General features: G+C 46.5%; 1 protein-coding gene across 1 annotated transcript; it reads right to left on the reverse strand.

Moving 5' to 3' along the window:
* Positions 1-27652, reverse strand: LOC119399489 (E3 ubiquitin-protein ligase ZNF598). The gene is made up of 6 exons (XM_037666293.2): positions 27337-27652; positions 19292-19549; positions 16654-16865; positions 15874-16097; positions 9230-9323; positions 1-3726 (listed from the first exon to the last, which is right to left on the reverse strand). Exons 1-6 carry the CDS (start codon positions 27499-27501, stop codon positions 2139-2141), a joined length of 2541 nt encoding a protein of 846 aa, XP_037522221.1. The 5' UTR covers positions 27502-27652; the 3' UTR covers positions 1-2138.
* Between the last annotated feature and the right edge of the window lie 123 nt (positions 27653-27775).

Here is a 27775-nt window from a genome sequence, read left to right on the forward strand (position 1 = left end):
TTCCAAACAAAAACAATAATTTACTCCTCCGAAAAAAAGCGTCTCTCTCAGCTGTACAAGTAAAGCTGTCTGTACAAGCAAAGCGTTAAGCGCAGTACATGGCAGCCAACCAGCAGAATTAACACAAGTGGAGCAGCTGACAGAAAACACAGAAAAATGAGTTAAATTTCGCGCAGCATTGCCCGATATCTTTTGCAGGACTTGTTATACAGTTCACACAAAACATGAAACAGGACACGAGGAAAAAAAAAAAAAAAAAAAAACGCTTGCGTGCATCTTTTCAAAAGGCTCTCAATGTCAGAGTGAAGCAATTCGCTAGGGAAAGACAACTTCTCGATTCGAACGTGCGACGGCCCAGAATTATGCGTGGGCTTGAAAAACAAAAGGAATTTGGCTGAAACGAAGCATTGATAGAATCACCGAAGGATAAAAATGAAACGCTGCATGAAGGCTTTCGTCCCGACACCAAAACACGGGTGCTCTTAATTTCCAAATGAGAACAGCGCAGATTTTACACAAACTTAAAGATTAGCCCACCTTGGTACATCAAAATGCTAAGCGTGCCTTCTGTAAGTCATCAAAAATACAAAAGGTGCTTTGACAGCTCAATTCATTAGCACAAAGCAACCTAAATTGCACAATGACCGTTAAGCAACCGACGCAGAAGAATCATTGCTCAATAACGTAAATATAAATTGACTCAGCGAAAAGTACTTTAAAAAAATAAGGCAACACTAAACTTGTTCATCAATATTTGTATTTACTGAACTTGCAGCAAATGAGCCTGTGTGTTCGAAGGCTTAGAGCTCACTTAAAAAAAGTTTGAAATTTCACTCGTGCTTACAGAGCATGTCAAAATGCACGAACCCAGAGAATAAACAAGTTAAAATTTCATGGAAGCTGCCAACAGACAGCACCCACATTCGAAGGCAGCACGAGTGACAGAAAGCTAATATATAAAAAATAAGCAATAAAATGCTTTGAAAAGTGCACCTGCCTCTTAATTATATTTGTCAATTAGTGTTATCTGTAGGAGTAATAAGCTAGATTGAGCGAACTTGTGAATTAACAAAGGTATAAAAAACTCTGCGACAAATCTGACTCAATTCATGTGCATATCAATTATAAATATAAAAAAAAATGTATCCAAGAAAGTGTGCGGACTGTGACTGATACAAAAAGAGTTTAGACATTAAATAACATGTAGCTAGGGTGAAAAGGCACAAGCAATCACAGTTACGAGGAAAGCAGAAAAAAAAAGAGAGTCTAAGAAGCAAGTGTTTAATAAGCGACGGCACTTGTTAAGTAACAATCAACGCAAATGAACACTGCAAACAATGGTTTGAGACAGGTATTGATGACTTAGTCCGAAGCAATCACATGTTGCATGAACAAAAAAAAGAAAAGAAGAGAAGGTCCCGCTAACACGTTGAGCACCCACATATCCTTTGTCTTTCGACAGATTGGAACCACCTTGCACCAAATGCCTTGCAACACTACATGTCAGACTAGCAACAACATCAGAATACACAACTTGAACCGATGTAAGTTGGGGGAGGGAAGGGTCATACAAAAGTCTGTTTCCACCATTACAGTACTTGACCACTCCAACAAGCCTTCGGTGAGTTGAGGACAAGACGAGGCTAGCCATCATTATCAGACTGGACATTACAAAAGCCACAGTGAAAATTTCAAAAAAAAAAAAAAAAGAGAAGCAGCTGATGATGGTACCACACTATTTAGTCTATGACCTTTACGTTTGTTATGAGTGACACTGCAGGGAGGGGACAGTACAAGCGAGGCAGCAAGCCACCTTCTTTCGGTAATAAAAACAAGTTCTGTGAGAGAAACACCAATCCACCTAAGTCCCGAGAATTCATAGTCGAGACTTTTTTGAGTCGGAGGAACTTCACTTGGCATCCCAGCGAGACTGAAAAGCCGCTCCACGCAACCAGACAGCTGGCGACGATGATGGGGTCAGAGGGCCGCGCTTCGGTGAAACCCCTCCTTGTGACATCACCAGACGTCCGGTGACGTTGTCTGTATCTGGTGACATCGCCTGCAACCCGGTGACATCACCAAGTTGAGGCGAGATGCTGAAGTGAAGAAGGCACTTGGACATACGGGGTGAGTTCGAGTCACGAGGGGTCGTGCACGGTGCGGTGACTCCGGAAGTCCTCGGCGGACAGCACCTGCTGGCAGGTTGCGCACACGAGCAGTTGGACGGGCGGCCCTTTGGGCAGTGCGCCGGATGTCGCTGCCTGCGCCTTCCGGTGGGCGTTGAACGTGGCCATGAGCTCCTGCTGCTTCCGAATGTCCGGCAGCAGGAACAGCAGCTCGGGAAAGATGGCAATGAACTCCTTCTCGGAGCCAAACAACTCGACACAGCGGGAAAAGTACTCGTCAGCGGACAACACCCCCTGGCGGAACGAGCCCGACAATGACTTGAACGTTGCAAAGAGGCCGTCCTCGGAGCGTTTAGCCAGGATCTGCTGCACATCCTGGATCAGAGCGAGGTTGCGCTGCTGAAAGCCCGCTGGAGGCATGTACTGCGGCGGCACTGCGGGCGACGTCGGTGTCGTCGTCTTCACGAGCGAGGACAGCGTCCCCATCGGCGTGTCGCACACATTGGGTCGCGCAAACCCGGGTGGTGGCTTCTTGGGTTTGCCGAATCCTGGCGGAGGCGCAGCAGTCCCCGCTGGCCGACCGTTGAGGCACGGAAAATCTGCAACTGTCAACCTCAGCGGTTGTTCGTCCGAGTCCGAACTGTCGCCGTCGCAGACCACATCGGTGGCGGGCTCAGGAGGTGCTGGGATAGTGGTCCCTTTCCTCGCAGCCGCGATAAGTTGCAGCAGGTTGTTCGTGGGAGGGACAGCAGACGGCGTCGATTCAGTACTAGTCTCCGAAGGCTGTTTGTTTGTGACCGCCACTGACGCCTTGGCAGTGCCGTTGTTGTTGATTTCGATCCCTGGCGGATGTTTTGACATTTCTGTTTGCTTCGTGTCCTCCGTCTTTTTCTTTTTCTTCGTCTTTGCCGACTTTCCCGTGTTCCAAGGTGGCTCTGACTGAGGCGAAGGCGCTGGCGAGGACGAAATCGAAATCCGGGCGACGCTGCGCGTCGCCAAAGTCGGAAAGTCCTCGTCGAGCACCATCTTTTGTGGTGCCTTGGAGGGCGGCTTTTTCGCTCTCGCCAGCTCCGGTGCGGGGCGCGCCGTCACCACTGCCGATGCTGTCGACAGCTGTGGTTTCACCGAACTACGGTCTCCCGAGGGCTGCGCGAACCAGTCCATTGCGGTCTTTCCTCCGGTGCCGTTGTTGTTGGCATCCTGCTGCTGCTTCGCGGCCGACCGTTGACCCGGCGTTATTCCGTTGGCGTGGCCCTTACCGTGTGCCTTAGTTGACTTGCGAAGTGACACCATGGCTGGTGGTGCAGGTGGCCCCTGCTGCATGGCGGTAGAGGACGACGGGTTGAGCGATGGAAATTCGTCGACGCTGTTGACGTTGACCTTGTTCGGCCTCCTAGGAGGGTACGACGATGCCGTTACTGGAAAAGGGTCGACAGGAGCCTTGTTCCCGGATGAAGTAGACGGTGCTGGTGCAGCTCCGTCGCTGCCGAGCTGCGGGAACTCTTTCTCGCAGCGATAATCAACCGGCGGCTGCAATTCCCAAGTCATCTGAAGGTCCTCAGCCGTCTGCAAATGTGACTGCGTGGACAGCAGATTCTCTCTGCAGAAAACAAGCCGTATAAAAGGAGAGTCATCAGAAAGATTGAATGATCATCTCCAAGTTTGTATCACCCCATCCTCCTCTCAAAATAAAATCTCTCCAAACAATGTTGAAAATAGCCAAGGATAGCCTAATAAGGGCTGGTAAAGAAATACAGAAGAACTGAACACCAAAATTCCAACAAAAAAGCTTCACAACTTGAGGCCCGGTGGTTAGAGAACTTAGTATCAGAAACAACACTGATGACCAAAACTGAATGCACATGACATACACTCAAACCTCGATATTAAGAACACGGATATAACGAATTATCGGTAATAACGAAGTAAATGAAAAATAGTCCTGTCATAGATACAACGTTGTGAATACATGTTTATAACACATTTTCGGATATAACAAAGTTATTTTTGTGTCAGATGTGACTTTGTTATAATGAGGTTACAGTGTACTTACCTGGTTTTAACACACGCCTCATTTTCCTCCCCCCAAAAATTGTGTCTAAAGAGTGCCTAAACACTTACAGCCAAGTACAAAACCCGAATCACATTGCTTTTAATGAGCTGGCTTTACCAGTATCTCGACAAGCAAGGCCCTTCCGACGAGCGCATGGCAGGCTAATGGGCGTTCAGTTTATTTTGTAGGCACTTGCAAATACAAATTTTTCGACTTGAAGCAAGTTAAAGTGACCAGTACAGGGGTCTCAAACTCGCCTCAGCTAGTGGGCTGCAGTCACGAAATTTAGTCCTACAAGGGCCGAGACAGTAAAGATGGTGGGAGCGAGGAGTGGGGGGAGGAGGGGGGAAGGGTGGGGGCGGGGTAAAGAGAGTGAACAAAATTTCACCTAACGTTTGCCATTTGCAAGAACGCCTTTCCCATATCCCATATATGGTCATTTCTAAAGGAGATTTGACGTCAGGTTTCGAAAAACATATCGATACTGATTTCCCCAACGACTAATATCTGGACGCCCATTCTCATACGTAGAGTTTTCATTCTGCGGCGATGTGAAAAAAACATTGTGACTGCAAGGGGTGCCTCATGAAAAAAAAAATGCTTGAAACCCCCCCCAGTTCCGTCCCTGTAGCTTACCCGCTATTAATTGCAATAGGCCAGAAAGTAAAGCGAGTACTATTTAACAAAGTCACAAAACTTTCCGTATGAAGCCGTGTTTTTTGAGGCCCCCGAACTAGCACTTCAGCATGATATGACACAAACACGGCCATCTGTGAAATACCGGGAGGTGCCACATTTATCTGTGCTACAATGTCGAGAAACTACATAACTTAAAATTACTAAGTCTCTGTTTTTCATAATGTTATATGTTTGCTGCATAAAATTTGTTCCCACAAGAACTATTGGTACAGTGTAGTTTAAAGAGACACTAAAATGAAACAACGATGGAATTAAAATGGATAGATTATTCTTTGAGAAATTGGCTGTCAATAAATTCACCATCACAGGCTTAGTAATAAAAGAGAAAATGAACGTCAAAGTTTCATTTTTAAAATCTTGCGCCGAAATCTCTGCACATAGAAGTCAGCATGACATCAAAAGATTTCAAAGAGTTTTTTTTTTCTTCTTGTTTTTCAGAAACAATGGGTCAACGAAACTTTTTGAAATTTGATACTTTACGCCTCTAGCCTCCTCAGAGAACAATATACAGCTCAGACCACTTATAACGTAACCGCTTACAGTGCAGTACCGGCTATAACGCGGTTTTTTCTGACTCCCGTTTACCCTCCCATAGAACTCCATGTATACGCATACCGCTTACTGTGCAGTCCCCCGAGGTGAAAGACCGGTTATAATGCGGCTGCCGGAACGTTCTCAGAGATGCGAGGGAGCGAGCGTGCCTCTCGGCGGATATGCGCCGGCGGGGGAGAGAGCGGCGACGGCGTTACGAAGGAGGAGCGGACGCGGGACGAACGAACAAGGAGCGGGGGGGGGGGGGGGAAAAGGGGTGTGTGAGGAGGGGGTGCGGTTGCGTGGCCGACAGAGAAGCCTTTGCCCCCTTGAAATGCGCGCTTTGCCCCGGCCGCATGACATGCGCGCTCCGCTACGTACGGGCGCCCGCGTCCGCATCAAGAGCGCGTTACAGTTTGTCTCTGTCGGGAAAATAGTTGTTTCGTCGTAGAGCGCAGATATCGCGCGTGCAACCTAGATTCCCCCGCAAGTAACAATGCTTTGAGACGCGACTGAGCTTTCGCCTTTGCCACCAACAGGCGGACTTACAAGCTTGAGAGACTTTTGCAGGATACAGTAAAAGCTCGTTAATTCGACTCTCGTTAATTCGGAAAATCGGTTAATTCGGACACGTCATCTGGTCCCTGTAAATATACGCATCACTCTATGAGACTGGGCGCTCGTTATTTCGGACAGATTTGACCGCAAATCGGATAATTCGGCGACTTTCGGGCCGCTGGCGAGGCTCGAAAACGAAAAAAGAACAATTCGGAACAAAAGTGAAGCTTAAACGCAGCATCGCCATGGACATCAATTATCGACTTGGCTTGGATTGAGACTGGTTGAACGCCTTTTTTTCGCGTGTGTGTTTTGTTGCTTTGTTCCCGTTGGTGTACTGCATCGTTGATCGCCGATTTATCGAGGAACATTTCAGTACGGCTCCTTTAGCTTGATCGTTGCTGGTGCTTTTGTGCTGACTTCTCGTGCGACCGCACTCTCCGCCGATGGCAACGCCGGCGAAGCGGCCCAAGTACGAGGCCAAGGACTTCAGCACCAAAGTAGAAATTTTGCGTGCTCTGAATAACGGGCTCTCCCGACAAGAAGTGATGAAGAGTGATGAAAGGGGATCCTTCAATCGGCGGCAAGAAGCAAGGAACGAGTCCCCCAACGTGACGGGAACAGAGCGCTTGCCGCTTCTCGTTATCGGAAAGGTTCAAAAGCCACGCTGCTTTAAGAACATCAACAATCTTCCCGTGGATTACCGTGCCAACCGAAAAGCGTGGATGACGGGTGAAACTTTTGCGGTACTGCAGACATCATGCGAGCTGCTGAGCACCTTGAAGGGCTCAGAAAAATTGTGTCCGCGCGAATTTCTGCTCGAAAACAGACAAGCATCCGCGATTACTTTGTTAAGTAAAGGTATGTTGAAAAAACTCGTGCATTTATTGTGTTTATTTCGACCATTCGATAATTCGGACATTCGGTTAATTCGGACATTCTTTCCGGTCCCTAGAAATCCGAATTAACGAGCTTTTACTGTAGTTGCCGCGGCTGTTCTCCCGACCGCGAACCAAAACTGCGTTTCACGCGTGATGCTCTCGGTTTAGCTCGCGAGTGCGATCTCTTCTACGCCCGATCTCCGTGCTGCCTAGGGCAAGCTTCTCGTGGCGGCATGCCAAGTTGCAACGCGCACGCTAGGCCTAACGAGCGCTAGCTACCATGTTGGCGGCCGCGGACTACAGGAGTTGCGGTTTGGTGCCGAGTCAATGAAACATTTTGCAGTTGTTGCATTTAGAAGGGGTGACTTACATCTTTAACGAAAACGCGGGCGTGCGTGTGAAACACTGGAGTGGTGGTTTGCGGTTGCCACCGTTTTCGACATGGCGCATGCGCAGTGTGCTACCGCGGTGACTTCCCGTGACGGCGCATTTTTCCGCGTTCGTTATGTCGGCACCGCAGGTCCGCGGACGCTAACCGTTCAACATTTCCAAATGTAAGCAGACGCAAACTTACATCCCAGTCGCATGCCTCGATAGTCGGAATCGCGCGCCTACCCGTTGGTCATGTTTTGCACACGTGCAACCTTTCAAAAATGTCGTTTTGGTTATAGCGCGGTACCGCTTATAGTGCGGATATTCGCGACTCCGGCGACTTACGTTATAAGCGGTTTATGCTATACTCTATTTTTCATTAATAGGAACTGTGTATGCCCCAGTAGACACTCAGAATTTATGACGTCACAGTGACTTATGCGGAAGCTTCAAATTGGCGCTGCCACCTGCATTTTTTCTTGTTTTTTTTTGCATTTTCTTGCTTACCAGGCGTCTTCTAGCAGCAAGAGTTGTACTTTTGGCACTGTGAAAAGCTAATTTACTAATACAAAAAAAAAATCGCATTTCTATTCAGTGCCTCTTTTCAGTGTCCTCCTTCAGTCGCGTGACGCGATTCGCGAAACGATGGAGGCCCAAATCATAGTTGTAATCTTCGGGGAGAAATACCGAAATCCTCCCAGATTTCAGACCGCGATCACATCTGCATACCTGCCAACCTCACAGCATGACAATTCGGGTGACCGCAGCGGGGGGAGGGGGGGGGGTAGTTTTTTTTCTTTTTACACAGCGGAAATTACTGAGACTGGAGACTGACATCAGAAAGGGGTAAGGATGTTTGTTTTGAGCTGCTTGAACCAAACTTCTTTACTTGTGAAGGCACCAAGGCAGTTCACAGGCGCACGTGGTACAGAATCCGTACTTTTCACCTTTCCGCGACGTCACAAAGCACGGAAACCCAGCTGCAGCTGTGTACGAGTCCAGAAACACTCGCAAGTACTTCTTTGATTTTGACGCCGTCATCGACCTTCTAACTGAACTCTGGAAACGCGCAACCCCCACGGCAGACGGCATAGCGTACAAAATGCGGGGGCCAAGATGGAGACGCAAAAGTTCAGGCTAGGCTCAACAACTGCCGCAAATGAACTGAACGGTGGCCGGAGCGGCAAGATTGCGACACGCGGCGCTGTTTCTCCCAAGCACGCCGATATTGCCGATATCGAGAGTGCAAAGCAGAATGGGGACCGCTTACTTACCGCCGGTCTGCCGGCCACCCCTCCTTTGGAAAATGGAATGTGCTCAACAGTCTCGCCGTCTCGTTATTGGAGCGCTCGTGCAGCGCCGTGGCTCTGGCCGCCGTTCACTTTTGGCAATCTTTTTCCATTGAGGCTGTACCTTTTCCCTCGCCTTCTTTCAGTACGGTGGCGAGCGCTTCTCACGGCCAGCCTTTGCCCAGATGCGCAGTGCCTAGAATGTACTCAACGGTACTCTAGGATATGGTTACAATGAAATAGAAGTGTGGTGGCGAGTGCTCTTCCGCAGCACCGCCACAGCAGGAAAGGCTGACGTACGCGCATGATTTTAAAAAAAGAGAGGGAAAAAAAAACCCGCCTCTGCTGTGGTGGCCACTTTTCGGGAGATTCGAGATGACATGCGTACAATCGGGAGATTAGGTCCCAATTCGGGAGTCTCCCGGACAATTCGGGAGAGTTGGCAGGTATGCATCTGTCATGTGAACACAGCTTTTAGTTCTTTAATGGTGCCTTCAACAACATGACCAGCATCGCACTTCACTGCAACACAGTTTTGCAGCTAAGTGCAAAAGCAGTAAAGCTGTGTTGTTTCGTCCCTTATAGGACCGCGGAAAAAATAATTCGCGATCTGTGATCTTGGGAAACACAACAACTGATAACAGTTGCCCGAAACGAGTCAAGAACAGGAGTAGCGTACAGCTGGAAAAACGTACCGAACAGGAACAGACCAAGGCATACCTGCTAGTGTCTGGTGGTGGACCTCTCCCCAACCGAGGTTGCCGTGGTGGGCGTCGTCCGTGGCCACCAAATTCATCATAGTAGCCACTGGACACTGCGCACCGAGCCACAAAGATGGCATCAAACATAAAAAATGAACATTGCCGCATTTTCATGCGTTTTTCGCATATAACCCACCCCTGCATTTTAACGTGCACCCCCAACTATGTGCAGGTTATACACGAGATAATATGGTAAATCCTTTTTGATTGATATAAACGAATTCCTCTTAAAGGGTTACTGACACGAATATTTTCAGTTGTCTTTTTTTTTGCGTAAAATGAAAGGTCAAGCCCTCAAGAGCCTAGAAAAGATAGTGCTAAGCGTGGGTGCGCCCTGGAAAAGTAATCACAGTATGTTTTTAAAAGCTAGTTTCCAATTCCTACTGTACCCTAACGCCACAACACGGTATGAGCTTCTCGTCACGTGCTCGCACAATATATAGTGACGTTTCAATGGCCGCTCTGTACCGTGGCTCCGTTGGCAACGCACAAGTGGCCATTTTGGAAGTTTTGGTACCTAACCTCATCACAACTAGCAAGACTGCTGCGTGAAGTCACAAGAATTTGTACTGTAGCCTGACGTCAAGCTAATGTCGATGTGAGTAGGTGCGCCATGGAAAAATTGAGTTTAATATCAAATTAAAATAGCATTTGCTGAGCTTCACACTAGCTCAGAGCCGTCTCTGCATACAGAGATTTCTTTGGCAGAGTAAACTTGCCTTCGAAAAAAGGTGTCAGTACCCCTTTAAGAACTCTACCTTTATTTATCCCACAGTATTAGACTCGCTACTACAAGAGAAATGTCACAGTTACATTGCTAGTATTTTGCACCAAGTCGTCAAGAATGGCATGACACTGGGACTTCATAGGTTAAAGGGATGCTGAAGTGGTTTTACAATTCGGTAAAACTTTGTTGTTAACAAGGACCAACATTATTGTCGACGATGGCGTAATTTTTTTCGCTGTTGTGGCAGCAGGAGCTTTAAAATACGCGAAAGAAAAGTTCGTCTTGCTCCGCCCACGCGAGCATGCCGAAAGTGTGGGCGTGACCGGACCTACGTCATCGTCGGTAGTTTTGGCCACAGTGGTAGAATAGCAGGTGGCCCGACGCGCCGCTCCGCCAATGCGCCGCGCGTGTCACGGAGGTGCTCGAGTTGCCGCCGCTTTTCCGCAAGGTGGCAGCAGGTATACTCTGGGCCGATATCTCCGCTCCGGCGCATTCGAAAGCATGTGGCCAGTGTGCGTCGCGAGCATTTAAACTGCAATTTACATCTTTAACTTATGAGAAAGTGATCCGCGGTGTATTTATTACACCAGAGAGGCCTTGAGCAACACTGAAGAGTTGCCGTCGCTTAGAACGGACGCGCCACTAATGAAAGCATGCAACGCAACCAGCGTTGCAACGGCGTCTCTTCCTTTCTGCTTGGTAATCTTCGATAAATGCGGAGGCGTCCGTGGGTGCAAGCGTCCGAAGAGCAAGAGCGTCCCTATGCGACGCAACCAGCGTCGCAAAGTCGCAATCAGCCTACGAGTCATGATCACGGCCAGATCACGGTGGTCGTGATTAGGCGATCCCACGGCTTGAGATCCGCTCTGATGCGTCGCGTTTGTAGCGCACTGTCAAACCGACGCGCGTGATCGCATCGGTATTTCCGCTCACTTTGCAAGCTAGAACCATGGCTGAAACCACGGTGGCTCGATCTGTGCCGCTGATGCGGCGGGCACCGTGGGGCGAAAAGGCTTCACTCCAAATTGCAAACCTGTCTACAAAACGTGCAAAGAAAAGCTGTGTCTTTTCTCCGCGCCGAAAGACGAATGCGACTGCAGTTGTGGAGAAATGCAATTCCACGGAAAGACCGCCAGCTACAGTCCTCCGACATACATGCGATAACGTGAAAACCAAATGCTTTTTTTTACTCTGTACACTCGCCGGTAGAAATTTTAACGCTTCCGAAAAAAAAAAAAACACGCGCGCGTCCCTTGCAATCGGCACCCTGTCAGTCATATCGGGACTACCCGCGCTGATTAAAAAATTTTAAGCTTCATAAAGCCTGTCGCTCTTACTTTTGCGGTCGAAGCTGGCAGACAGCCACTACAAGCTAGTAAAAGCTCAAACAACCGTTTAAAGCCACAAAGTTAGCTAGAAAAACCGGTTTTTACAGCCCAGCGAGAGCTTGCAATGCGCATCTTTCGGCCCCAAAACTCGTCGCGAACCTAGCGGCGGCTGCGAGCAACTCGAGCAGTACGGCGACGCGCTCGCGGCGCTCGATGGGCCACTTGTTTTGTTCTACCACCGTGGTTTTGGCGGGGCCGTGGCCTCCGTGACTACTTCTGGCTGCGCACGTTCGTGGAACCGATCGCGAAGGCCATGCTTTTACAGAGCTGATGGCGCCGATGACGCGGCACACCGAAGTTGACGTCACCGCCTTCGCTCAGCAGTTCAAAAAGCCCTGCGGCTGCAGCCGCTCTTTTTTTGCCAAGAAATGCCATTTGCGTTCACTTCTGTGAACTCTTACATTGGTTTTCGAATTCAGCAAGGATCAAACTATGATTACACATTGCAAAGTCATTTTTTTAAAAAAGTGCTTCAGCTTCCCTTTAAAGCAGCTTTTTTTCGCATTCTGGCCGCTGGGGTGGTAAATATCATTGACACTTCTTAAGTTCGCCTTCTAGATCTTTTCGAATACACTCTTTAGTCCTGCTTTACCAACGAAAATTTAACCAGGCCCCAAAAGATGCCACAAAAATCCTTGCCATCACGCCAATATAATGCAAGAATTTCAGGGCGGCGGCGCCAGGCATCCTTCACATCTGTATCTTTTTGCACTCTGCTGCGAAAGTAAGGCTTCCCTAAAAGAAGACCTTCATAAACAAATCTCAAACACCTGCACTACACCCAACAACAAAAGTTTGCTTACTTGCAGGGCATAATCAAGCGGCAAAATGAACAAACGGACAAAAGACTGGTGCAAATGTTGACCTTATCTGTCTTCTGACTTTAATGGCTCATCGATACTTCTATGTTTCATAAAGTTGAACATCAAAGCAGAATTTCTCAAAATTAAACAGAACTTGTTTCACTGTAGTGCCAAGAAAAAATAGCTCATTACGTGTTGCTACAGTACAAAACTAACTATTGTGACACAAGGAACACTTCCAGCCATATGCATCTTCCGAGGTAGTATCTAGGCTCTTCGTGAACAATGCCTATCCAAAGCGGACACATCCCAGCATTCCCATGCACACAACAGCTTCAAAGTTCCACATTTCCCTCTAGGTCAGGGGTCTCAAACAGGCGGCCCGCGGACCTTTCGCTGGCGACCCAGCCCACATATGACTGTCCCTGTCCGTATATTTATTTTCTTAGTATGTTCATTGAGTTACACAGCCATGACTGGTCTCAAACACATTTTTCGTGAGGCACCCCATGTGGTCACTATGTGTTGAAACATAACCTTGGAGCAATAACTAGACTTCAGAATTAGTGTCTAGATTTCACTCATACTAGAAACCGGTATAGATAAGTTTTTCAAATTGTGATGCTAAATCCCCTTCAGAAGTGACCCATACCGGAGATATGGGAAAGGCCTTCTTGCATCGTTAGCTGACACTTTGTTAGGCATGTGCGGAAGGGCCTTCTTGCCGTTGAGCACTTCGAATATTCGAACGAGTAATTCACTTTGACAGGAATTTAAATTATTCAAAATTTCCAAGTATTCGAAATGAATGAATAGGCGTATACACTCAAACCTCGATATAACGAAGTAAATGAAGAATAATCTTCTCATAGATACAGTGTTACAAATAAACGTTTATAACGAAGTTATTTTCGTGGCAGATGTGACTGTTTAATGAGGTTCGACTGCAGTACAGTAAAAGCTCGTTAATTCGACAGCCGTTAATTCAGAAATTCGGATAATTTGGACGGCTCTATTGGTCCCGGCCAAAGTGCATGTTAATCTATGGGACCAAACCTTCGTTAATTCGTCAGAATTCGGCTCCGCACCGCTTAATTCAGACAAATGCTGACGGCTGCTGTTACACAAAAGTGTGGTAAATCAGCGCTGGCACCGCTGGAGAGAAACCGAAACCTGAGTGGCATCGCCACCATCATCAACTAGTGGGGGCGATCACAGCGTCACCGAACGTCGGTGTCTTCTTTCTTCTCCACTGCGCCTCCGACGCCATTTTCCCTTGTGTTGTCGTGTCGGCACCATCTCTTCTTGCGGAGTTCTCTTTTCTTTTCTTCCTTTGTGACCGTATTTGCATGACACCACCATCGTGCGCTACAGTGATGGCAACACCGAAAAAGCGGCAAAAGTACGAAGCGAAGAACTTGGCGACTAAAGTGGAAATTTTGGAAGCACTGAAGAACGGTGAATCGCGACAGCACGTTATGACCAAGAACAACGTGAAGCGGAGCACGTTGGGAACGTACGTGAAAAATGAACAACAGATTCGACAAGCCTTCGAAAGCGAGAAGTTTCATGCATCTAGAAAGCGGTTGCGAACCGCAGCTGATCCCCAGCACGAAGAAGCTTTGCTCCGGTGGATTACTGACTGTCGCAACGCGCATCTGCCTTTGAGCGGACCTCTCATCATGGCACAAGGTGAGAAGTACGCTGCAATGATGAACATTGAATCGTTCAAAGCGTCAGAAGGGTGGTTCGCGAGGTTTCGAGAGAGACACAAACTTGTCTTCAGAAGTGTGTGCGGCGAAAAGGCCAGCGTTGACGAAAGCGTGACCACCGAGTGGAGAAATGTGAAGCTGCTGGAGCACATCGCCGCATATGAACCACGTGACGTGTTCAATGCAGATGAAACTGCTCTTATTTTTCAGAGCTCTGCCCGACAAGACGGTGACTTTCAAAGGGGACGCGTGCATTGGTGGCAAGAAGTGCAAGCAGAGGATAACTGTGCTTCTTGCCACCAATATGACTGGCACGGAGCGCTTGCCACTACTTGTCGTCGGGAAGGCGCATAAGCCATGTTGTTTAAGAACGTCAAAAGCCTTCCTGTCGAGTAAACAGCGAACAGGAAAGCTTGGATGACCTCGGACATTTTTCGCAGCTGGCTGCAGCAGTTAGACTGGTACTTAACGTCTAAGGATCGCAAGATAATTATGGTTGTTGACAACTGCAGTGCCCATAACTGTACAGTTGAACTGAAGAGCATTAAAGTAGTTTTTTTGCCGCCCAACACTACGTCTGCTCTTCAGCCGATGGACCAGGGTATCATTCACTACGAGAAGTCGAAGTACTGCAAGCACCTGCTAGAGCGAATGATCCTATGCTCAGAAGCTGGAACGTTGTATCAAGTGGACTTGCTCGGCGCAGTTCACATCATCGCCCACGTGTGGAAAAACACTCCGTCGCAAGTCATCGCCAACTGTTTTCGGCACAGCGGTTTTGTGAGGCCCGAGCATGCGGCAGTAGCTGACGATGGCATCGACGAGGTGTCAGCCGAGTCCACCGACGATGACTGCCCGACCTTCGATGCTGTCCTTCCCACAGATGTGACCCTTCAGGACTACATCGCGATTGATCATTGTGTCGCCACGACTGGTCTCCTGATCGATCAAGAAATTAATTAATGATGTCACGTGCGCCCAGGAAGACCACGATTCTGACGAAGAGTCATGCGAGGAGATGCAGCCGCAACCTCATCGCACCTCACGGGAAGTCTCGGAGGTGCTTTTAATATTAGAGGACGTTTGCCTGAACACTCCCGACAGCTTGTGTGCTGTTGGCCATTTGGAACAGTTATGAAAAATTGTAATGTCAGCCGGAATCTGCGCGAAAACGCCAGACGACAATTACAAAACACTTCAGCAAATAAAGGTATGCTTCTGCAGCTTGATTTTAATGTTGTGTTACTGTTCATTCCTTAATTCGGCATTCGGTTAATTCGGACATTTTTTCCGGTCCCGTGAAATCCGAATTAACGAGCTTTTACTGTATTAGACTGCATGTAACCCCCCCGTAAAGATGGTTTCACTGCAGTGTAGGAGTGCTATGCCGTGGAAACACATATCCGTGAAAAATCCACACTGCCGCGAAGCCCCACTTGGGAGGTTAAGTGCACATTGTTTAATTATTTTTTCAATTTAAAAGTTTGTTATGTGGGCTTATATGCTCTAAGTAAAGTAAATTTTAAAACTTCACGCATTTTACCGCTTATCACTAGCATTCTCCTACTGCAATTCAAATCCTGCTACTATTCAAAGTTGCTTCCACTTCACTTCGAACCAAAAAGAATGACATTCGCACACGCCTTGTTCCAATTTTAAAAAAATATTGTGCAGGTTAGTTGGGTCATGACAAATATGCTTATTTTTGTTTATAACATGTGATATGTACTATTCAAACGATACGATTTGAAATCATTCGACCAAATCACTATTCCCTTCAAACCTAAAATTTACTATTCACACATCCCCACACTTTGTTCAAACACCCCCCCGCCCCTTTCCGCTCTCCATCCTTCCTCACTGTCCTGGCCCTTGTGGGACTGTATTTCCTGACTGCGGCCCGCTAGCCAAGGAGAGTTTGAGACCCCTGCTCTAGGACTAGGTGTAAGCAACGCTATTCAAGTGGGACCCACTGTAGGAGTTAGCCGTGGCTCTCGGAGTGACGGCGAACTCGAGGTCCAGGGTGCGCGCCTGCTTGGCTTGTGCCTTGGTGAGCGACCGGTTGTGCTGCTGGGCGCGGTGGGCCTTGAGGTCGATCTCGGTGCGGAAGGCCGCCGTGAACGTCTCGTTGCGGCAGTCGCCCTCCTCGCACAGGAAGTGCTCCTCCCGGAAGTGCGCCCGCAGGTACTCGTAGTTGCTGCAAGTTGTGAGGAGAATAAAAAATATCGTGAGGATATGTCACAAAAGAAAGCACTATGAACAAAAAATAAAAACCACAATGTCGTATTCATGCCTTTACATCTTTCAGAACTGCAAAGAGGACGAAAAAACAAGGTCTCAGCCTGGAGTTCTCCGTTGGCGCTATACTTATCGCCTTTAGGCAAGGGTAAATATTCAGGCACTTCGAGTATTTGAACGAATATAACAGTGTTCAAATTCACTTTGAGACGAATTTAGGATTTTCGAATTTCCCATGCACTCGAAATGAACTAATAGACATTTCACTGCATGTAACCCCCTGAAGAGGTGGTTTAACTGCAGCACGAACAAAGAAACTAGTCCACACAATGAAACATAACAATCCAATTGTTTTCCAGTTACGCCCTGCGACTTGTGCAATGCTTAATCTCGAGGCAACTGTGCTCTGCAGCAAAGCCATATGTGACCAGTGCTGCATCCCTACTTCTGCATCACCAAACTCTTCATTCATAGCTTATAAGGGCAGGATCGGGCAGGTGTGCAGTGGCACCCACCGGTAGTACTGTAGCCGGTAGTCGTCGCCGCAGAAGTGGCAGTAGTAGTGGTCCCGACGCAGGTGCCGGTACAGCTCGTCATTGTCGAAGTACCGCACGTCGCAGAACTTGCACAGCGGGTGGCCCTTGTGCGACGTGTCGTCCAGGTCCCCCTGGCTCTGGTGCCGCGCCATGTCCCTCCGCGTGTATGCCGTCCGCTCGCCTGGGAAGATCTGCAAGGCAAGGCAGACAAACGAGTTTACCGTGTAAACGCGTGTAAGGGCCACGCCCGTGTAAGGGCCGCACCCCGTTTTTTTGAGGTGCATATTCTAAAAAAAAACATCCGCGTAAGGGCCACACCCACACTTTCCTCGACCAATACATATTCAAAATGCGCGCGCGCGTGAGAGCTTCCAGGCGTAGTCGATACATGACGCAAGGGAACGCAACCATCATCATCATCACTAGCATATATATACTTTTTTTGTATTTTCTTCGTGTTGAGATGTTCACGAAGTGGGCTAAAAATTTTAACTTTTTCATTAGTGTTCATACACCCGCCAAGTAAAGTTTAAAGCGGGATTTTATCTTCAGCTTCTCACACTTCTATACAAACACACTATCGGAGCCATCCATATCGGCATTAGCATCACCATCTTTGGCATGGCATTCTTGTTGTTCGGTTTGTGCAGTTCAGCCAGCCATTTGCTGTAGTTTTCCGCACTGTTCGATGACCTTCGTGCGAGCTTGTTTTCTACATGGCGTTCACGTTTTGGCGAGATGGGCAAGCACCTGAATAGCTACACGGCTGGCTATAAGTTGAAGGTGATCGAGTATGCTCTCGAGCATGGGAAACGTGCCACCGGCAGAAAATTCGACGTTGACGAGAAGTGTGTTTGACGTTGGTGCGCTCAAAAAGAAGCCTTGCGAAACACCAACAGCAATAATCGCGCTTTCTGAGGAAAGCAGTCAATTTTAGAAGTGTAGATAGCTGGGCCAGTTGGTATGGATCCATGGAAGTAAACAGCGCAAAAATCAAGACGACGCACACAGGAAGAACAGGCGCTGTGCGCCTGTTCTTGTCTTTTCTTCCTGTGTGCATCGTCTTGATTTTTGTGCTGTTTACTTCCATGAAAGCAGTCAAGTTTCCCGATTTCGAAGAAGGGTTGCTCCGCTATGCGACTGAAGAGCAGAACGATGGTCTTGCCCTCACAACGGACATGCTGCGCGTGCAGCGCAGCGTGTCTGTTGTGAAACCAGTGCAGCGTAACTGGTTTCAAAGTCTTTTTCTATATTTTGGCAACACTGGCTGAACACAACTTGCTCTAAAACTTGCCGATTTAGGTCTCTACCTGTCGCAGAACACAATGTAACTAACCTTTACCAATAAAGAATTAGGTAGGCCCTAGCAAACACATTATCTATTGTCCAGCAAGTTGATGAGGAAACATCAAGGCAGTATTGTCATCTGTATTTTCGTTTTGCTTATTATGCTTATTTCCGAGGCAAGATAACCTTGTTGTTGGATCACTCTAAATATTTGGTAATCTCATCATATCACAATGCGTGGAAATTGAGACCTTCATGAAAAAAAAAAAAAAAAATGATGCAGCAGTGGTCATTTAACTGAACCATGTCAAATAAACAATTTGCTAACATCTGCTACAATGTTAAATAAAATCTTGCTTCTTAAGTGTATTAAACACACACATATTGCATTTAAGTAATGCCTCCCCTCTTGTTGGACAACCCGCTGGTCACTACAGCATTCATAGGTTCCGTACACGCAGGCTAGCATCGAAAGACAAACCCTTGCTTTTTTTTTTAACAAACTTTAAATTACTGAAGAAGCTACGACAAATCAGCAAATCAGTACATTCTTCAAGTGTGTACTGGCAAACTTGAAGCCACTTGCTTGCTAACAGCTACTAGTTCAAAAGTGCGACAGTGTCATCTTCATTGCTGCTTTTGCTGTTTATGCAGAATTATGTACATATCCTTTCTTTTTTTAACAGCTTACTAGACATTCGTGTCATTTTATTTATTTCTATTAACACAAATAATTAAAATCATACTGGCAAACAGTTGTTGAGGCATATGCCCCATGCGATATTTAGCTTGGACCCATCTATCAAGAATACTGATTAAACCGTGCCACAGTCCTCGTATTTGTGGATTTTACTGGAAGCACACTTACAATAAAAAAAAAAAAGAACAAAGATTTTTAACCTGTAGTATCAATGCTTCAGCAACATCAAGAAATTTTTCTTCATTACAAAAGTTATTTATTACTGATAATGAAATCTTCAGAAGAATCAGAATGAACTAAAATTTAATATTAAATGTTTTATATAAGTAGCGATACTCTCTGACCCCATCAAAGTTGTTTTCGAACCCAACAGTGGACCTCTTAGAAATACAATTATCTTTAATTACATTCTTCATACTAAATATTACTGTATTTCTGGTTAACATATGGTTGCGCTGACATTTAATGCTACGGTAAAAAATTTTATTTTGTCATCACCGACTGGCACTTGTAGTTCACCCTTGACCCTAGCAAACTCAAAGGTAGATGACCAGTAGTACTATAAATCGTCAAGTTACAAAAAGTAACAACAATAAAGCAGGCAGGAGCTAGTGGCGGCCAGCCAGCTACCTTGAGGTGCTCCACGCAGAGGTCGCAGTAGGTGCGGTTGTGCTCCTTGCGCACATGGTTTCGCAGCAGGGCAAAGCTGCTGAAGACGGTCGGCTGCTTGGTTGACGACGGCGGGCAGTACTTGCAGCGGTTGTCGAGCAGCTCGCGATATGCCTGCCGCACCGACTCGTCCTCGAAGCAGATCTGCGGCCGCACGTCCACCTGGTACAACCGCTTGTTGAGCTCCTCGTAGGGACGGCACTCCTTCACAAAGATCACCTGCACGCATGGTGCAATCAAGAAAAAAATAGGTTGCCAAGGTTTGTTATATAATTCTGCAGTCATGAAGGCACAAGTGCGGCTACAATGTTATTTTTAACAATCATCGCCAGAAATCTTCTAAATATTGGCAAAAATTTTAACATAAGCTGACCAATGCGAAAACATATACACTGATGTTCCCACTCCCAAACGAAAGCCCTGTTCCAAAAACATCAATACATAAGTACGTTTTCACATTGGTCGGCATTTGTCAAACTTTTCGTCAATGTTTAAACGAGACTGGACGACAATTTGTGAAATATGACTTCAAAATGTATACTTCAGAGTACAGTGCGCTGCTACTGTTCTTACAAGAGAAATGTCAGGGAAAACCAATGTGTGCAATTTCCTGCTTTTGACAACTCTAAAGAAACTCTGAAACAGTTTTGACAATTTTCTATAAACCAATGAGCAGGTCAAGCAAGTCGTAAGGATCATTTACAGACCACTTTAAGCTTTCTGCATTAGCTGTGTAATTTATTACAAGACTTTGATCTCAGTGGCACAGCCGAACGAGTTTTCAACTTTCCATTCTACCTAGCATTGTTCCATGATATGTAGCACTGGCGACCGATCTGAATGGATATGTCCGGTCTCGGTCACTGAACCTCCAGTGGATAGTGGGCATTGCATGCTTGTGTTACGTGCTGTGTTGACACGAGCTGCGTGGCAGAGTTCGTCACAAGGTTTCCTTTCTCAGACACCATGTATTGCCCTAGCCGAGTTGTGTGCCGCAAAACTAGCGATTGGTGACTTGCAAACCTGCAACATCATGTCAGGCATCTAAGGCAATTGGCAAGGAGCCGCTTCAGCTCGCCAGTGCAGTGAGCGTCAGCTTGTCGCAGTTCGTCTGCATTGATAAACAACTCGGCCCCCACAGACACTGGGTGGCTTTTTTTATTCCCAGAGTGAAGTTTATAATAACAGAATAGAAAGTTGGGCGAGTTGGTGTATATTCATATTTAAAGAAAAGCGGCGCATAAAAAGATGCAGTGCTGTGTGTGGTTCTCTTCTTTGTCTCCGTCTTTTTGTGCGCCGCTTTTCTTTAAATATGAAGTTTATAAAAATAGCTCAACTCAGTTTCTTTTTTAGCATCCCAATAGACTAACAGCACATATACTTGGACAAATGTAATAATAATATCTGGGGTTTAACGTCCCAAAACCACCATATGATTATGAGAGACGCCGTAGTGGAGGGCTCCGGAAATTTCGACCACCTGGGGTTCTTTAACGTGCACCTAAATCTAAGTACACGGGCCTCAGACATTTTCGCCTCCATCGAAAATGCAGCCGCCGCGGCCGGGATTCGATCCCGCGACCTTCGGGTCAGCAGCCGAGCGCCATAACCACTAGACCACATACTTGGACAAATGAAATAATAAAATAGAATAGCGTTCGTTTCTTTCACAGCCAGCACAGCCCGATTTTGGAGTTTGTCAAGAGCACAACTAAAAGTGAACCTTTCTTTTTTAAATTAAAATGTTGCTATAATAAGGCAACGTAGAAACGAAAAAAATCCAGGAGCCCTTCCCTATATACCGGGAAAATGGAGGCAAGCAAAGCTTGGCTTGGGCATGCCCGACACACTACTTTTCTTCCTTCCTATTTCATTGCACAATGCTCCCTCCTCCTAACATTTTACTTCCCCAATTCTGGAAATTGGACCTTCACCCACATGCTTAGCATGTGGGTGAAGTAGTCCTGCTGCTATAGGCAACAATGGTCATGTGTGAAACTATGAAATGCAGCAATGAAGGTCAAGAATAAAATGGGGCAACGCGAGATGACCAGCGACCTCAATAAAAGGGCACACTGCCATACCAGAAACGGCTGATTGCCGACAAGCCCACTACTGAGAGAGCACCAGCGCGTACTGATACGCATGTGACCGGCACACCTTCGAGAGCCGCATTTGTGTACACTTGCCGTGTTTTTCACGTACTACGCCACCGCCACCAAAATTTGCGATTCATAACAAGCTTTGCTTTGAAAAGGGAATGAATAACTTTCTCCTTCAGAAGCTGAACCCATAACCTCCCCATGGCGAAAGGCAAAAGTTATATTCAACCATTTCAATGAAAAGCTGCCTAACTTCCCATATACTTTTTTAGCTTCTTTGTTGGTTGGATTCATAGAAGGATCTGCGCACAGTGCCCTCCATTGGAACCACCCAACTAATTGCAAGACTGATGGGAAGTATTTTATGTACGTACAGTACAGTCCACTGTCAAAGGGAACACTCAAATGAGCACCTTCATGTTGCTGGCCCCCTAACGGCAAGTGGATGGGGAAACTTCGTTCATGAATGGCACTGTTCTGTCAAAAGGAGTCGCAACTGTCAACTACCAGTAGTCTTATGCAAATCTAAGCCACTATGCTTTTGCCAGAGAGCGAAATCCGAACACGCCCTGCACGCAAGTGTTCCCTTTAACAGTGGACCCGTCTGTACATGCTGGCCCTATGTTCGACATTCAGTCTTTCATTCATTTATTTTTAAAAGTGCTAGAGAACACTTCTAGGCCTTAGTAAGGGAGCACTTCTGTTACACAAAGAGGAAAAAAAAGGACATAAAACCAGCAGAAGAAACAATGGCACAGGAATGCAGCAAAAAAGAAAGAAAAACAAGAAGTTAATGAAGGACAGAAATTGGACAACGAGCACATAGAATGGCTAAAGAATGTCAAGATCATAATGTGAGGTATTGCGCTGTATTACAGCAGGCATAATATCGTTAGTGGTGCACAGTGAATTCGCATAGAAAATTCTGGTGTTACACAACTTAGGTTGTTGCACGAAGAAAGTTAGAGCCAGGGGGGGGGGGGGCAGGAGGGTTCAAACCCCCCGAAAATCTTCAATTTTGCTAGCGTATATATACACGCACACATACAAATGCACTCACAAACATACATAAAGTATGGTTGAACCCCCCTCCCCCCAAAAAAAACAAAAAGTTTCTGGCTATGCCCCTGTAGAACTGACAGTAAACGTGGACATGAGAACTGGTTATGTATTTATTTTTATTTATTTGAACATGCTGCTATTCACATTTGTTGCAGAAAAGTGTCACAATTTATATTCAGACGACCAAAGTTCAAGTAAGCAGGGACATAAATGATTTGAGTTGTTCAATGCAATACATATATGCTCTATATTCATTATATAAATGCTGGAGAGATAAAAGCACAGGGAGAAAGCACACAAACACACAAAAAAAGAAAATGCATGTAAATTGGATATTCAGCACGTAAGAGATAAGACTCCAGCAAGGGCTGACGGATATCCTGAGTAAAACAAAGAATCAAGGCAGGAAAACAAGAAGCTGATAAGTGAATCAGGATGCTGTGGTAAAAAGAAAAATACACAACATGCCTGCATTCCGATAATAACTACAAAACATTGTTTGATATGTTGACGACAAATGCTTCGAGTGATGTGCAGCTGACAGCAGTGTTGGGCAAACTGTTCCACTCATGAAATACTTGTGGAAAAAGGAGGAGTATGTGAATATGTTGTGAAAATCTGTGTTCAGTTAAGTGCTTAGTGTGCTTTGTATGGGAGGGAACTGCATGTTATTTGACTGTAGTAAGTGTTTACTCGAAATGATTTTTCATGTTGCCACCAGGAAAAAGAGAAAGAAACTTAGGACGAAGTAACCCAAGCTCAAGTTTTCGTAGTAAGAAGGTCGACTTGCCTTAATACAGTGATGTGATCGACTGAAATCATTTTGGCACAGCCTCCGAAGTAGCTAAACCTCACGTCAAAGCAGCAAATCAAACTTTTGGAGCAGTTACCAGTTCTACATTTTCAAACGCAAAGATTTAGGTTTCTAACCAGGAGCAATTGTATCCCGTATATTTAAGAAAATCACAGCGTGCACCTAGCCGTTTTCAGCAGAAAGTCTTCTAATGAGCATTTGTATAGTAATGTAGACCCCTTACAACTAAAACACACAAGTGTGTTAGTTTTATTAGTACAAAGTTGGAAACACGCCATTCAGGAATGCATTCATATTTTCCTCTAATAATTCACAGTCATGCACTAATGTGATTTCAATGTAAGGTTTGAGAAAAAAAAGGCAGATTTTAAAATTACCCGTCCTTTCCAGTAAATTTAATTTTTAATGGTAAGTCACCATAATGCAATCATTAGTGTTCAGCTTTTAATTTGTACAGTTCAATGCTTTTTCAGAACAACAAAAAACAGAAGCTTTGGAAAGATCATCGCAGAATATGCTAGTTATGATGCGAGTTCAGCTCTTGTCAAGAAGAAATTCTGACTGTATTGCACTGCATTCCGGACCCTACAAGAATGCAGTCGCTTAGCCAGCAACCAAACCTGCAACCTTGAGCTCAGTGACCGCTTCGGCCTTGAGCTCAGTGACCGCATGCCATATCTCACTGAAAGATGATGCAGGTGTAAGGAGTGCTCAGTAAACTCGGGAGAAAGTGTACAAAGTATGCACGTGCATGCATAATCAGACTTGCCAAACTAAAACTTAAAATTTGTAGAACTTGATGGCATTATTTTGTGAGCAAGGGGAGAGGAGACATTACCGGTGTGCTTTTTTTTTGTCATAGGGATTCATTTTTTGTACAGGGGTGGTGCCAAGAACTCTCCCGGGGGGGGGGGGGGGGGGGGGGGGGGGGGGGGGGGGGGGGCAAATACAGTGAGGGGGTTTCTTCAGGGTGGCAGGGTGCCCTTGAAGGAATTACTACTGGTTATAGGATTGGTCTTCTGGCACTCTGGGGCAGCACGATACGATCGGGTGCAGTTCAAAATATCAGGAGTGGCAAGAAGACAGAAAGCTTGAAAACTTCTCTCACGCTGAGAACAGGTCAACATACGAGAACAAGAATTTTAGAAAGTGATGCGTGGTGCTCAGTTCGTCAATTAACACTCACAAAGCTTTTCTTGCCAAATAAATAAAGAAACAGTTTCATAAAATTCTGTACTTGCTGACTCTTTCGAGCGGGTCACGAAAAGCAATCTACTTATGGCTGCTTCTTTCTCACGTCAAAATGTGGCCACGCGTTTTGCCATTCCAAACCCACAAAAGTGTCATTAATTGCCCATGCAGCATGGAAATCTGAAAAACTAGGCTCCTAGCAGCAGCTTCGACAAGAACAGCCACGCCTCTTCTTATGCAACTGGCGCTTGCTTTTTCCGGCACGAATACCTGCTCACACGGCTCCTGTGCAGCTTCGCCATGTGACTGATTCATCAACCAACATTCATAGACTCATTTCATTCGACAGGAATGAAAGGACAAAACAAACACTTTGATGTGTTCCTTTTTTTCCCCAGCACATGTCATGAGCACTGGCGTAAATCATGCAGGGGAGGTTAAGGGGGGTCCTGAGCCCCATTGCGTTCAGGCTCGGTGCATACCTTTGCAAGTTCCCCACCTCAATTCATCTTTCAAACATCATATAGCTCAAAGACTATGCTAGTCAAATGTATATTTTGATCATTATTCATTGCCTATAGAACACTTCCTATTCAACTTCTTGTAACGTCTGTTCATTCTGTAGTAGTAACTGTGTTCAATACCCTAAACTCTGTAAGACTGTATTGAAACTGCAACTGCCATTTGACTGGCCCTTGAGAAGACTTCAATAGCACAATGCAAAAACGTGAGGTGTGAACCCATGCTTTTGTTTTTTATTTCAAAGCAAGATTTGAAGTTTTATTTCATTACACCTAAAACGTTTCTTTATAAAAACAAAATGGCCACCGTGACAAGATCTGTGTACCCCCTTGCAATGTTTCTGTATTTACACCACTATTCACAAGGATTACCAAGATGACCAACAAACCATCATCCTGAAAAAGCCTAGCAGTTACCCGACAGTCAGTTCCTCACAATAGTTTCCGCCTTTATTTTCTCTGCCGCTTTGGTGAAGCATGCAAAGACTGAAACAATTACACTTCAGCAGTGCACATCAGTGCAACAGACAAGAAAACGCCTCATGGAAAGTGTAATCACAAATGACAGTGACTTCATACGCATGACAAAGGTTTTTCAGAAACTTATAGAAAATCTGAACTCCCAGTGCATGTTAAATTTCTCGCAAGTCATACTAAATTACATAGATGTCTTGGTGAAAAGCAGTCAATTCCTAGTTGCTAGCGAGAAAAGAAGATTTGTCTTCCTTTGTTAGGTTCAGCCAGAATTTTTATTTCAATGTAAGGGTGTGCTGAAGGATCACCTCCTTTGTGGACTATTGCGCGGGAATACAAAAGCTGACGTCACAGCCTCGGCAGTGCACTTCTCGCGGGGTCACACATGTTAACAAATGCCAGAGGGGATTATGGCGGCGCCCAGGGAGCCTTCGTTGACGAGGTGAATACATACAAATGGTGTCCAAAATGCTTTTGAACACCACTTCAGAGCCGGTGATGAGAAGGGGTTGCTGTAACAGCCCCCTAATCCGCGTGAATCGTATGTTATCTATCACAATAAATTATATTTCAGAGCCTACTTCAAGGTTTGTTACAGACGCCGACTGCACACCTGGTCGAAGACGTAATTTACACCCGAACATAAAGTACCATAAACGCGTCGTATATTCGCATTGTTACAGCGCGATACGAATTCATAAAAGACATGAGATCAAGGTCAAGGCTGGCCACACAGTGGGAGCCAACAATATCGCGCGTCTTTCGCAAAAGCGAGCTAACGCAGCTGCCAGACTGGCGACATGTGGCGGTTACAGTTACACATACATTGTACTGGAATACTAGATTTTTTAATGCACTATAGTTTTACACGAGGGAGTTTATTTCGCCCGTGTAAAGTTGCAAGGCGGGTGTCCGCTATGCGTGATCCGGGACTTCGCGTAACACCAGAAAATATGACACCCCTAGCGTTCTTTTAGTTCATTCATTCATTCGAATACGGCCAGTCTAACAGCATACACAAAGACGCGGACCTACCAGTAGCATTTTTCGTCAAAAAAAAAAAAACGTTAGGCCGGTGGGGGTCGACTCCAAAATCGACAAGGCACGAAATCTGAGCCGGCGTGGAACCGCCTAATTTGCAGGAACGGTATTCCTTGGCGAGCGAAAGGCGCATGTAGCTATGACGCGACCTTCGTTCAATATTGTGCGAGGCGATAACAGCCGAGTTTCGAATGCGATTTGGCGAGCGGAAAACCGTCGGAGACTTGCCGCCTCGCTGTAGCCTGGGCAGCAATTTTCGTTTGAACAAGCAGAAACTTGCGGTTGGGCCGGTCACTTAGTTCTTTCGTGACGTGCGACCCCTCCGCACGACGTGAATTTGACCACTTAAGAGCTGTCACGAGCCAGCAACGACGAAACGGTTGAGAAAACGACAAACCTTTAGTACTATCGAGTGCCGCCGCGGCTACCGTTTTGCAACGTTGCTTCCCTGTCGGAAACAACTCATTCTTTCGGTTTCTTGCCGGACTTGATGAGACAGGTGGAATGTTTACCCTTTCTCCCTAACCCCCACCAGTCAAAGCCATAACGGGAAGCAGCGATGCCTACCGATGTCTCGGCTACGAGCAAGGTGGCTTGCGGTACGCGAACGAGCCCGCGATAAGATTCACGAATCCCCACATCGACTTCGACTTCACACAGCGCCGGATTACGTGTACCGGCAGTGCACTGGACCGAGCGACCGCATTTGACCACGGAGCTAAGCCGTGGGTCGGCGCGGCATGAACACTTATTCGAGAACACCGCCGAATTAGAGGGACGGATTGGGAACAGCGCTCTCACCTTGGGCAGTGTGCGGCGACAGATGGGGCATTCGCTCTTGCGGCACAGCACTCGCATGCGGGTGGAACACTCGTGACACACGGGGTGGTCGCACAGGCCGATCGCGTAAACGTGGATGTCACGCCAGCAGACGATGCACACGCTGTCGTCTTCCTTGACGTCCATCTTGGAGATTGCGGGGCTTACACGCAGCGTTGAGGGAACGAACTCACGGTCCTCTTCACGAGAAAGCGAAGCACGAAGGCGCAGGCTTTTCACTCAGCTCAGTGCGTTGAACGGCAGACTCGGCGCCAGCCAACAGGCACACAGCACGATAATGGAGAAATAAAGCTTGAGCACCGGAAGTGACAGCACTGCTGAGAAAGGCGCAAAGTGGCTCTTAAAACAGTTTCGCATATGTGTAATGAGTCACAATTTGGTGCACATTACAAAAAATAAG

The sequence above is a fragment of the Rhipicephalus sanguineus genome, chromosome 7 (assembly GCF_013339695.2).
Source record: "Rhipicephalus sanguineus isolate Rsan-2018 chromosome 7, BIME_Rsan_1.4, whole genome shotgun sequence".
Lineage (NCBI taxonomy): Eukaryota > Metazoa > Arthropoda > Arachnida > Ixodida > Ixodidae > Rhipicephalus > Rhipicephalus sanguineus.

Excerpts from the sequence above, each read along its gene's own strand:
- LOC119399489 (XM_037666293.2), bottom strand. The coding sequence starts at position 27,501 with ATGGACGTCAAGGAAGACGACAGCGTGTGCATCGTCTGCTGGCGTGAC. Across the intron at positions 16,098-16,653 it reads TACCGGCTACAGTACTACCG|CAACTACGAGTACCTGCGGG; the intron begins GTGGGTGCCACT and ends CACAACTTGCAG. Across the intron at positions 9,324-15,873 it reads AGCCACGGCTAACTCCTACA|TGTCCAGTGGCTACTATGAT; the intron begins GTGGGTCCCACT and ends CTCGGTGCGCAG.